At 45.1% G+C, this 13,255-nt stretch overlaps 1 protein-coding gene across 1 annotated transcript in view; it reads right to left on the bottom strand.

Moving 5' to 3' along the window:
- Positions 1-13,255, bottom strand: part of Syne2 (spectrin repeat containing, nuclear envelope 2) — a 292,611-nt gene that overhangs the window by 127,734 nt on the left and 151,622 nt on the right. The window contains exons 50-53 of the mRNA NM_001005510.2: positions 11,282-11,426; positions 9,700-9,918; positions 3,129-3,391; positions 1,134-1,302 (exon numbers count right to left, since the gene is read on the bottom strand). Of these exons, the coding sequence (NP_001005510.2) occupies positions 1,134-1,302; positions 3,129-3,391; positions 9,700-9,918; positions 11,282-11,426 (796 nt within the window). The remainder of the gene's footprint in view (positions 1-1,133; positions 1,303-3,128; positions 3,392-9,699; positions 9,919-11,281; positions 11,427-13,255) is intronic.

The raw sequence follows: 13,255 nt of genomic DNA, 5'->3' as shown, positions 1-13,255 counted from the left end.
AGTCTCAATCCTGTGACATGAGAACACCCTGCCTGGTCTCTATCCTCCATCCTGACTGACATGCCTAGAGAGGGAAAGCCAAAGCGCAGTGTGGTGCAGTCACGGGTGGGGTGGGGGTGGGGCGGGGTGGGGGGCAGGGGGCGGCATTCTGTTCTTCCTACCCAGGTCTCAGTCCACAGCTACTGACTGAGACAGTGGCCTCTCCACAGACAAAACTTTTGAGACTGACAGTAGACTTCCCTTTTCCACACCATAACCAAGGGCTGTGTGGTTGACAAGGACATGAGGCTTTGCATGAAATCCTCATAGTCAGGGCCGGAGCGGCTGTTTGGTGGTCATGAGTACTGGCTGCTCTTAGAGAGGACATAGGTTCAGTTTCCAGCACTCACATGGCGCCTCACTACCAAATGTAACTCTGGTCCCAGGAGCTCCAACAAACAAGTACACACACATAGCTATAATGAATAAAAAAAAGAGGGGCTGAGAGATGGCTCGATGGTAAAGAGCTCTTGTTCCCCTTGCAGAGGAGCTGAATTTGGTTCCTAGCACCCGCACAGTGGCTCACAGCCATGCTACTCCAGTTCCAGGGCAGCCAACCCTCTCTTCTGGCAGCCATGGGCACCAGGCACATATATGGTGCGCATACATGCATACATTTAAGCAAAACACTCATATACACAAAATTTTAAAATAAGTAAATCTTTAAAAATTAAATTAATTTTTTAAAAAAAAGTTCCCAAAGTCATTTTTGGACTAAGACTAGGATGAAAGGTGACTCTGAAGAAAGGAGCTCTCAACATGATCGTCCATGTGCATGCCACTTTTCAGAGCTGAGATGCCATGTCCAAACAATATTCTCATCTGTGAGCCGAGGCCTCTGATCCCCAAACACACTGGAAACATGGTTAAAAACAGGGTCGTGGAGTGCAGAGTGACCTGTCCCTCAGCATGGCTTCAATTCCCTCTGTTTCCTAGCTATGCTCACCCTCCTGACTCTGCGCACAGTGTGCCACCTGTGCACCTACCTCCCCGTGTCCCTGGACCACCCCTCCAACCCTGGCTAATGAGTTCTCTCCAACAGAAGACCGGGGACCAGTTTTAGCCACTTACACAAACTCTTCTCTCCTGCTCACCTCAAACTGTTCTGCCCGTTCTGGGTGGCCTTCCGGTGCCAAGTTTGGGAAAGAAGTTGAGATTTGTTCAAATACACGCTTCACATCCTTTATTTCCTTTAGGAAAGACTGCTGTGCCTGGATTTCGGCCTGGACCAGGTCCTTATTCTTTCGAGTTGTGTGAAGAAGCCTAAAATTACATCAAAAAAGAACTCATAAAGAATCCATAAAAGAACGGTTTCCTCCCTAGGAGAAAAGAACCAGTTTTTAGTGATTTATTGTCAAACATACATCAAATACAGTCAATCAACAGTGTCCCCAAAACTCTCATCCCCGAGTAGCCTCTCTGCATAGTCCATCTACCTTCTCTAGCTTCCATCTGTCCCACATAATCCCAGACGAAGTGACAAGTATCATCAGCCATCGGTGGGCTCTTTAGAACAGACCACCCCCACCAGCTCACGTCTCTTCAGCTGACCCATTGCCTGAAGAGGCAACTGTGTGTGTGGTGATAGGGTCTTTGCTGAGAACTATTTAGTATCTGTATTTGGCTTCACTATGTAGCCCTAACTAGCCTTGAACTTACTGCCATCCTGTTCTTTCTACCCCATAAATGCTGGGGTTATAGGTCTGTGTGACCACACCTGGCCAAAAGTTTGTTCTCATACTTGACCTGAGGCCTCATTCCGGAGACAGACCTCTTGCACTAAGAGTCTCTTGGTGGACTCCTGCATAGCCTCACGGGGGAGAGTTATCCATGTGACTAGAGGGCTGGGACTATCTGCATCAGCCTTTCCTACGCTGTCCTCCCGATCCCTAGAGAGGGGAGACCAACTGAAGGCCGAGTTGGCCACGTTTGCTTAATTGGTCACTGTAGCCTCCAGAAGCATGGAAACAGATAAGGTCAGAGTGCCCAGATTGCCAATCAAGAGAAGCACCCACAGGGCCGTGTGTTGTGGAGGCCAAGGAAGCTGTCCCATCCTCACACCCCTACCCACACATCCTTCCACATTGTTCTCCACTTGTATCCTTTATTATATCTTCCATTGATGAATCAGCAGACCTAAGTGTTTCCCTGAGTTCTGTGCGCCACTAAGGAAGGTTCTGGAAGTTGTTCCGGTAGCCAGATAGTCAAAAACACAGGTGACATCCCACAACTTGTGGTTGGCACCGGAAGCAGGGAAGCTCTGTGAAATGGAATGCTCAAAGTGTAGAATGGGGGCAGGTAGATCACATCAGAACTGCAGAGACTCCGAGTGGATGGCAGCTGAGAAACGCTTGGGGTGGGGGGGGTGGGGGGGGGAGAAAAGACCCTCCCCATTGGCGCTGTTGAGTGGCCATGAATGAGGAGGAAATGGCTCTTTTCCTCTTGCCCTGAGCAAACCCACTGCTGTGGCCTTTACAATAAACACAGAGGAATTAGACCCAACTTAAAGGATCTTTAAAGGGGTTTGCTTAAACACATTATGGCATATCAACATACACACACACACACACACACACACACACACACACACACACACACACATTCTACAGGTGTTTTTAATTTGACATTCAGTGGCATAGGAATCAAAAACAATCCGTTGATCAATGACTCAGCAGAATACGGTACAGTGTCAGACCTCAAAATCTTCCTGCTTTTCAATATGTCAATAATCACAGTGAGAAGCGAGGGAAAAGGTGACTGTGTTTCCTGCCGCATGCTGAGATTAAAGTAGAATTTCATGTTGGTCTTTATATTTCCCCAGAATCGAAATTTCCTACAGTCAATAGGTATAACTAAAATGCAAAACAATAGACATTTGAAGGGAAAAGTCTGCAAGCTATTCATTCACGCTGTAATATCAAGATGAAAAATGTGTATGCTCCACTGTAGGCATTCACTTCTGCGCCCTTGGTTGCACCCATCAGCGTTGATTCTGTTGTAGCATTTGCTATTCTCTACTTTCTCTTTTAAACTTTGAACAGAAGCCATCAGATCATTTCCTTAATAATCAATCTCTTTATAAATCTCACCTGTCGCACCGTTCTTGCATAGACCCAATCTCCTGAAGTGCCGGGATGGTTTCCCCGGTCTCGGTGCCTTCGGGAATGTTCTGGATACTCCTGACACGCTGTAGAAGCAGGGCCAGCAGCAGCTGCTGCTTCTCCACACTCTCCTGGTGCTGGCACAGAGAGTCCAACAACTGCCAGAGTTCCTCGGTGGGAGCTGCGTTTGTTTTGGAAATTTCTGGAAGGTCCTCCTGAAGAGTCTCTAAAATTATTGCTTCTCGCTCAATCTAATTAAATGAATGGCAACAAAGAGAAAGCAGGAAGATTTTGTGGTGAGCACAGTCTTTGTATATCCTCTCTTTAAAGCGTTCCTAATGCCTATCCTGGTTCGAAGTCATTATTCGCTCACGATAGCTGGGAACCTTAGTCCTCTGTGATCAAGGATCGCGTAGCTCCCAGCTACTGCCCATGTAGCTGTGTGATTCCGATGAGGAAATGCTATTGTGAACAGGCTGGGGGAACACTATTGGCTAGAGTGATTTATTTCCCCTTGGGGCTTCTGTTGGTTTGAACTGTGTTTCCATGAGATCTACATGAGGAGGCTGGAATGGCCCCACCACAACAGGCTGGGCTACTGTTGGATGTGGAAATTTTTCCTACAAGTCTCTCTGACTTCACTTTGAATGTCTACATCATGCTATAAGACAAAGCCTGGCGATTCGTTATGAACCTGATGCTTTCCAAAGGGAGAGCCACTGGGATTACTGAACCAGCTGTGTTTATCAACCACTGGTATGTAAAAAACGTAGAAATACGTAACTTATTACAACGCCTACCTAGAAACTAGGAATTCCACCAGTCTGGACTCAGAACAAAGACTTGGCAGACAGCCTCAAAGGCTCCTGAATAAGGTAGCTCTTTGCTCCCCACCCCCAAGCCTTGTGTCCATCCCCTTTAGCTACAAGACTCATTTATATCATTCTGTCCTCCTGACTCTTATGTCCAAACAGTGGCCCATCTTGCCACTACAAAATACCACAACTGCACTTACGTTATCATGATTGACATGGTGAGCAAGACCCTGGATGTACCAGAGGGTGAGAAATAAAACCTATGAAGGAAGATGCAACAAGCCCCAACATCAATTATTATAAGCTCCCAGAGTCCCCAAAGCCTAAGGCATACTTCTTCACCAATGTGAAGGTCAAATTGGTCAATCTTTAACAAAGAGAGGTGCCATGGGATGGGGATTTCTTGCCTCGAGGAAGTAATACATTTTACACTTAAGACTACTGTTCAAATGCATTATCAACCACGCTTCTAATCCTGGTTCCCAGCTACATCTGGACTAGAGAATGATATAGACCATTTCACACCTTCCTGCTTAAAAACAGCATGCTAATAAAGGAAATATAACACAGACTCAAGACTAATGGTAGAGCCAAGGTTTCTAAAATTATTGGGTGTTGTGGATAGATAGCCCTGGGGCTAATTACATTTGATGTTAATTCTGTTCTCCTGTGAGGGGCTTCGAACAAGGAATGAGTCAGTACTCAGGTGAGTTCCTGTAAACCTACTTCCCACCTTAATTGTAAAATAAAGGAGAGCTGATGACTGGGCAGGTAAAAGAGAAGGTGGAGAGAGAGAAGAAGGAGAAAATGGGAGAGAGAGAGGATGCAGAGGAGGAGGAAGAAGAAGAAAAAGAAAAGCAGAGCAGAAGCACATGGCCTGGAGAAAACACAAATTCTAAGGGGTCTTATAGATGGAGAAGATGGTAGTGTAACGGTAGATCTGCCCAATCTAGGCGCACAGCGTGTATTCATATTAACTGAGTTGTGTTTTCATTGCTGGGGCATATTTGGGTTGGAGATTTACCGCAACAACGGGGGTTGAAAGAGCCTTGTCTGTAACCCAGACGCAGTGGGGGCGAGAGGGGGTGTCGGATGGTGCAATGGCCACAAATGAACAAATGGACGACCCCAAGGCTTCACAGGCATTTTCTGTGTCCTTCCTCCCCCCTGGCATCACTTTCCAAAATCAGCTAGCCACCTGCTGGCGAGCCCACTCGCAGCTGCAGTGTTGCTATAAAGCTGGGACTGAGATGGAAAACCAGAGAGATCAGTCTTCCAGGCAGCCAGGCAAACAAATGCTCAAGGTGTGAATGGGCCACCACCGTCCAGCCGCCCAGTGGCATTCTGCTCAAGGATAAAAGCAAACACCAAGGGTCCGGGGAAATGTTCAGTGAGGATGGAAGTGTGCTCCACTTTTATTTTGTTGGTAGTCATGTGACTATATGCATTAATCAAAACTTAGCAAACTTCATGCTGAATTGATAAGGTCCCTGAGCCAGGAAAACAGAATAATAGGTACTGGCCCTTGCCCTTGGAAAGGTCTCAGCACCCTCTGGTGACATTCCTTGGACATAGAATCCTAATAAAACCCTTTGTAAAATTTAAGGTTCATAGAGGTGAAGAGGACAAAGAACCATAGTAACACACACAGACACACACACACACGGAGACACACAAATGCGTGCATGCGCCATGTATGCACACACCAACACGGTAAAGGAGAATGAGAGTCTTGGGACCTGAAGAAACAGGAATGAACGAGGAGCCGGCGTTGGGACCCAACAGTGTGAGAGGAAGCCAGCTTCCCATCCCCGGGTATCTCTAAAGAAATCACGTTGCTCCAGCACTTGATGCCCCATTGCATCAAGACCCCCAAAGCATAAAACCATTATTCTAAAAGCCAGTTGTTCTCCCTTCCTTTCTGTTGCTGTGACAAAAATGCTCTGACCAAAACCCACCTGGGAAAGGAAAGGGTTTGCTTTGTCTTACACGTCTAGAGCCACAGTCCATCACTGAAGGAAGTAGGGCAGGAAACTAAGCTGCTTCCGCATGCTCTCTGGCTCACTCCCTAGCTCATGCTCAGCTTTCTGACACAGCCAGGGGCCTCAGCAGGCTGGGCTAGACCCTCCCCCATCAATTACCAAGGGAGACAATCCCTTACAGACATCACCACAGCCACCACAGCCCAATCTGATCCAAAACATTCCTCCACGGAGGCTTACTCAGACCACAAGGCTGTATAAAGTGGCAGCTGGAGCTACCTAGGACATCAATAATGATATCAAGTACATGTCTGCCTTTCCAAAAAACAAAAAAAAAAAAAAATAGGGTGTCGTGTTGAAGGGGAAAAAGTCAAATCAAAAGGTAAATTGAGTTTTAATTTGAAAATTTATAAGATGAATGTTTAAGTTAAAAAAAAAACTACCTACTCAAATTGTTTATTCCATAAAGATAGCGAATGGTTATATTACAATAGTTTTAAACAGATGGTCTTTATTGGCCAGTTATTGTGTGGCTAACATTGGCTGTCTATTTGACTGGATCTAGAAGCATCAAGACAAGCTTCCGGACACGCCTATGAGGGCTTATCTAGATTACGTTAGTTAATCGAGGTGGGAAGGTCCCAAGCTAAGTCTGTAGTAGCATTCCCTGGGCTGGGGCTTGGATCTAGATGAGCGCCAGCATTCATCACTGTCCTCTTCCTGACTAGCATGGTGACATCACCTGCCTTAAGCTCCTGCCATCAGGAGCCATGACAGACTGTACTCATGCACCCTGAGCCCAAGTCACCCTTTCTACCCTTAAGTTGCTTTTATCACAGTGACACACAGGCGCCAGCAGTGCCAGTGGGATCTTGCATGGCTAGGTCTTATATAGATACAGGAATGCTACCATTTTTAGTGAATGAATAAGAGCGGCATTAAGATCATACAACAAGGGCTGGAGGGATGGCTCGGCGTTTAAGAGCACTGACTGCTCTGCCAGAGGTCCTGAGTTCAATTCCCAACAACCACATGGTGGCTCACAACCATGTATAAAAGGGATCCGATGCCCCCTTCTGGTGTGTTTGAAGACAGCTACAGTGTACTCATATAAATAAAATAAATCTTTAAAAAAAAAAAGCCATCATGTTTGGCTATGTATGTACACACACACACACACACACACACACACACACATCATACAACAAACCAGGGATGCAGTCCTGGCATGCACAGAGCTCTTGGTTTGATCTCTAGTAACACACGTCCATACTAATATCCAGAACCCACACAATCATAGGCCAACTGACATACACAGATGTCCCTTAACCTAGTTGCTTAGTGATTAAATACAACACGTAAGCTTTAGTTCTCTTTTGTCACTTGTGAACTTGGGCAAGTGACTCAATATTATTGAGTCCCATTGACTTCATGTATTGTTGCTAAGACACTCTCTAGAGTGAGAGATGTGAACATGTATCCCCTCCCCCCATCCCTACTGGGTTCTAAGGAAAAGCCCTTCCTCCTGAAGTCCCAATAACAAATCAAAGTACGGTTCCATGGGAGTTCGCCCTGGGGATCCAGTGAGTTTATTGTGAATACTTACAGAGCATTCGTGAAGGATTACAGACAGGAACATGGCTGACCCCAAAGCAGCCCATGCTGGAAAGTTTCACCCTCCCTGGAGGACGGCTTCAGGATCACCTCACAGATGGAGCCCCTTCCCCCAGTCTTCCCAGCCTACACACTCTAGCTCCTCCCCTAGTCCCAGAGGATACAGGCAGTTAGGGCAGAAAAACAGAGAGGAGTGCCTGGATGTTCTAGTGTGGGTTAAATGTCCCTCCCTCCAGGCAGGAACGTTAGCAGTCACACCATTTCCTTCCAGGAGGAACACTCCCCAGGCAAAATGGCAATGGCTTCCAGCAAAGAGCCCAGCTGCCCCCATGTTGATGGCTGAGGATCTCCCTTTACATAGATGCCCAGCTGCCCCCACGTTGATGGCTGAGGATCTCCCTTTACATAGATGCAAGAGCTAAGCCAGGCACACTGTATGTGCCGACTTCAATAGCTGAATTGCTGTTATTACATGTTTTTATTTGTATTGACCTTTGGGGAGAAAATACAGTTGTTGGGCTGAGAACAGAGCTCAGTTGGTAGGAATGCTTGCTCCATGCACAAAGCCCTGGCTTCAAGTATGGTAGCACTCATCTGTTATCCCAGCCCTGGGGAGGTAGAGGCGGGAGGATCAGAAGTGCAAGGTCATCTATCCTCAGTGGCATAGCTAGTTTGTGGGGAGCTTGGGCTTCAGGAAGCTTTGTCTAAAAACACTATTTTGACTAGATTCTGGTCTAATGTTTGAGTAATTAGAAAGAACTAAATGAGTAAGATTGAAATTATTACGACATGACTTTAAGTGGCTATAAAGCAGCAGTGTGGTAAAACAGTCAAAGCTTGGGATCTGCCAAAGTTTGGATCTGACCAAGTACTCTCCCTCAGTAAGTACCTACCAAGTCCCCACTGGCTACAAGGTATAGCTGGGCTGCCAGGTCACAATTGAAAGGAAGACCTCTTGGTATGCATTTGATGACCCGCAGGGGCTTGCCACATAGTCAGTCTGCAATTGGGGCTCTTGGGCCACTACTTAGACAAGGAGAACTTTTAGTCTGAGCTTCAGTTTCCCTAAGTATCAAATGGGAAAGGCAGTAACTTCCTAAGGCCAAGACAAGGATGCAGAAGCACACGTCTGAACTGGTTTCTCCGCACAGGGTAGGGGCTGCCATTGTGGACAGGCAGGGGACTCTTGCTAGCAGCCCGAATAACTGACAGTTTCCTAAGAGTTTGAACATCCAAGAGACTGTTCACTGATGAAGCCCCACCAGCACCGATTTCAAGAACATTAAGTTCTAAGCAGGTTAATGGGATAGTGTTGACCGTGGGTGATCTCCCACCAATTAAGTTCAGACTCATTACATTCCCATTCCCAGAAAATTCACCAGAAATTTTGAAATGAAGAAAAGAGGATTTTCAACTCGTGCTCCGATCTGTACCTCATTTATCCATGGCACTATAGAAAGACTAACAAATGCTATGATCTCCTATGATTTTTTTTTTCATTTTCTTTCTTAATATATGTAACACGCAAGTCCTAAACCATGCCTAAGCTATCATCCGGGACTGAGAGATGTCAGAGAGGTCTTCTTTGAGACACTTTTCAGAAGGCATAGAATTTCATATTTTTAGGCCCGCATTTGACAACCGTAACTAATTTCCATACCTAACAATTGGAGCTGATTTCCAATTAGTCAGTTATCACGCTCATTACTCAGTCCTAACCTTTACTGTAACGAATGCAAAGGCAGTTATTTTTAAGGATGAACTCATCTTCACAATGAGGATTTTAAAGCCTCACCCGGCGAGTAGTCACCTCTTTAGTAAGAATTATCTGAGGGCTGACAAGCTGGCTTAGCGGGTAAGGGTGCTTGCTGTGCAAACCCGGACACCTGGGTTTGATCCCTGGAACCATGGAAAGATGGAGGGACAGCACGGACTCCAGGGAGAATTCTAGGATACCTAAGAAAGCAACACTGTTATGAAAGAAGCTGAAGAATTTCTCAGGGGCTTTTTGCAAGCCTGACCTGGACAGATGCTCACGGGTTGTGTCTATTCGATCTACAAATGAGAGGACCAAGAGTGCCATGCAGAGGCGCCAGCGGCCTCTCACTGCGGGCTGCAGGGTTTGCCCGGCGAGGGTAAAGGACTCACCTCCTCACTGATGAACTTCCACTCTCTCTTCAGCTCTCCACCCCACTGCTGCCACTCTCTGGCGGCTTCCAGCAAACTCAGCCACTTCTCCCACAGAGCGGAGGCCACCCCAAGCGCGCATGTGGCATCGTTTTCTGTGCTCCTGCATCTCAGGTGTCTGAGGAGCTGACGGAGTTTCACTAAGTCTTCTTTGGTTGACAGGAGATTTGATGTTAGCGCCTTATAAGAGAAAGTGATATGAACCACCAAGGTCTATAGCCTTTTCTGAAATGTCACCCTGAAGTCTGGCAGAGTTAAGATTTTTCTTTTTAAATGTTATGGTTCAGGAGGTAGTCCTGGCTGGTCTCGAACTCAGAGATCCTCCTTCACTCTTCCCGAGCACTGATATTAAAGGTGTATGGCACCCTGACATTTATACAGTGTTTGCTAAATCAACCAGCAACTCAATATTTAGGAGTTCCTTATTTGTTTGCTCAGTTTCTTTTTGCTAGATGAATGGCCTAGTCTAAATCACAATGACCAGTCAGAAGTTATGGCTCCCACCTGTAATCCCAGCATTCAGAAAGCAAAGGCAGGGTAATCGCAAGTTCACAATCGGCACCATGGCACAACTCTGCCTCAAAAATAAATAAATAAATAATAAATAAATAAATAAATAACAAAGAAACCCAAATCGGGGCTGGAGAGATGGCTTAGTGGTTAAGAGCACCAACTGCTTTTCCAGAGGTCCTGAGTTCAATTTCCAGCAACCACATAGTGACTCACAACCATCTGTAATGGGATCTGGTGTCCTCTTCTCATGTCTCTTAAGACAGTAACAGTGTACTCACATAAAATAAGACATAAATCTTAAAAAAAAAAAGAAGAAAGAAAGAAAGAAAGAAAGGAAGGAAGGAAGGAAGGAGAAAGAAACCCAAAGCATAACAATATAGCACCACTAATTCCAACAGATGAAAATAAGCAAAAATCAAAGTTGTATTACAAGCTGAGGAGGTTTACAAGTCGTAGAGTGCTTGTCTACTGTGTGTACAAAAATAAACCAAAAAGAACCTAAAGTAAAACCAGGCATGTAGGCACATGCCTGTGACCTCTTGAGGAAGAAGAATAGAGTCAGAAGAAACCGGGGATACAGGAGACTCTGTCTCAAATAAATAAATAAATAAATAAATAAATAAATAAATAAATAAATTAGCAACGGTTCAGGAAATGATCAAAACTGGACAGATGCGGTGACTGTACTGTCATCATGGATCCAGTAGCATAGTAGCATACACCTCAAAACATCTGGAAAGGGAAGATTTAGAAAGGCGGTCCACAGGGCAGGATGCTGGGTTGGGGGATGGAGAAGTTGGGGGGGGAGTAGGGGGGTGGAGGAGTGGGGGTGGGGTGGGGAGGGAACTGCACCGTGGATCTGATCAACTGAAGGGGTCAGATCATCTATCTCCCCACCTCAGCCTGCAGTCGTGACACTTTCACGGGTGTCTGAAGACTCCCGTGGGTTACAGCTAAGCTGCACCCCACGCTGATGCGCCTATTTGTCCCCCTGGGTCCTGACACAGACTTTCCACAAGCTGATGGTTACCTTGCTCTGTTCCAGGCGCGCTAAGGCTTCTTTGTAAGACCTGGGCAACGGGAATATGGACTGTCCGAGATCCATCTCCATTTTCCTGAGCCGAGAGCAAATTTCTTCTTTCATTTTTCTAAAGCATTTGTAATTCTCCAGGCACCTGAAGAGGCAGTTAGAAAAAAATATTAAATTTTATTTCTCATTAAATACACATACACACATAAAGGGTTTTTGTTTTGTTATTGTTTTGTTTTGCCATTCATGAAATTTAAACATTTTTACTGACTACTCATAGATGACCCCAAAGGCATCTATGGATGGCTTTAAACAGAAACAGTTATCTACAGAACACTAAGTTAGACAGACAGACAGACAGATAGAGATGGGGCGGTGGGGGGGGGGGGGTAGGAACAGGGAGAGGGAGAGGGAGAAAGGGATTAAGAGATTGAGGGGGTTTGTTGTTGTTGTTGTTGTTGTTTTTTGTTTTTTTGTTTTGTTTTGTTTTTATGCACTACCAGTGATCTCTAAGTAGGTTGAATTCTGGGAGAAAGACATGCAATCTTAAAAATGTCCACATTCAGATTCATATGTTCAGCTGCGTGTTTTAGAGAGTTAATCTCAAATATAAAGAATTTACCAAAATCAGGAATAAAATCATTGGGTAGTAAAAGCCTTTTATACATAGTTGCATTAATTAAAACAGCAAAAAGACTATCTAACAAAAAGCATGGTGAAGGAAATTGTAACAGGTCATGGCAGGATTGTACAGATGGATTGTGATGGCTATTATAAAATATTTGTTATGATAAGGAAAAAGACAAATGTTATATAGTAAAAAAATAAAGCGGAATTGTCTATATTTAATTGTGATGCATTTTTAAAAGCACTATGAAATTACATACACTAAGTAGGCACTGCCTAAATCCCCCAGTGAGAATAATTTAGAATTCTGTTTTCGGGAGCTGGAGTGTAGTTCAGTGGGAGAGCACACGCCAAACACATGTATGACCTTGTGTTTACTCCCTAGTAAAAAAGAAATGAAAAAAAACCTAATAGCTTCAAAATAAAAACTCTCACACCTGAAATCCTAGCACTCACACTCAGGAAGCTGAGGCAGGGGGACTGCTTTAAGTTAGAGGCTACTCTAGTCTACATAGTGAGTTTGAGGCAAGATGGTAGTTTCAAAATAACAGCAAAAGCAAAATAAACAAAAAAACACACTACACTCTAAGTGTAAATGCGTGTGTGTATGTATGTGAGTCACTTCACTGCCAGCCTCTTATTCTGTATGCATACAAGGTATGTACACATATGTGAACAGAGGAGCCTGCGACGGCACATGCATGAAGGCCAAGGAGACCATCCAGTGACCTGCTCAATTGTTCTCTTATCTCTGAGACAGGATCCTTCATTGAACCTGGAGCCAGGCTGGCGGCCAACAGAGCCCAGCTTTGCCCCTTGGCTTTGCCTCTGTAGATCTGGGATTACAAGTGCATGCAGAGGCCATGCCCAAGTTTATGCATAAGTTCCGGGGATTTGAACTTGGGTCCTCATGTTTGCAAAGCAAGCAGTCTTACACATGGAGCCATCTTCCAGGCCACCCTTACTGTTTAATGACAAGCGTTAGCAGGGAGGGGAAACAACTAGAATATGTGCCTGGTTTAGTGGAAAATAGTGGGCGATTTAGTGCTAGGAGTTCCCTCCCCTTGACCTGGGCTCTTACACACTCTTACACAACCAAGGGAGGCTCCTGTACTACAACATGTTCCTAAAAGCACTGTTGTTTAATGCAAGAACTAGAAACTCAAATGTCCATCAACAACAGTGTGTGCTATAGACAAGAGTCTGACTAAACCTCATGGTCAAAGTGATGAGCTTGAAAAATATGGAGTTACAGAACAACAGAGCGAAGATAGTAAGAACAGGACATAAATGCAACAAAAAATACAACAATATAAAATTATTTCCTAGTAAAAGGAGAAGCTCATG

The sequence above is a fragment of the Mus musculus genome, chromosome 12 (genome assembly GCF_000001635.26).
Source record: "Mus musculus strain C57BL/6J chromosome 12, GRCm38.p6 C57BL/6J".
Classification (NCBI taxonomy): domain Eukaryota; kingdom Metazoa; phylum Chordata; class Mammalia; order Rodentia; family Muridae; genus Mus; species Mus musculus.
Note: the sequence above shows the minus strand (reverse complement) of the source record. Positions and strands in the feature narration are given on the sequence as shown.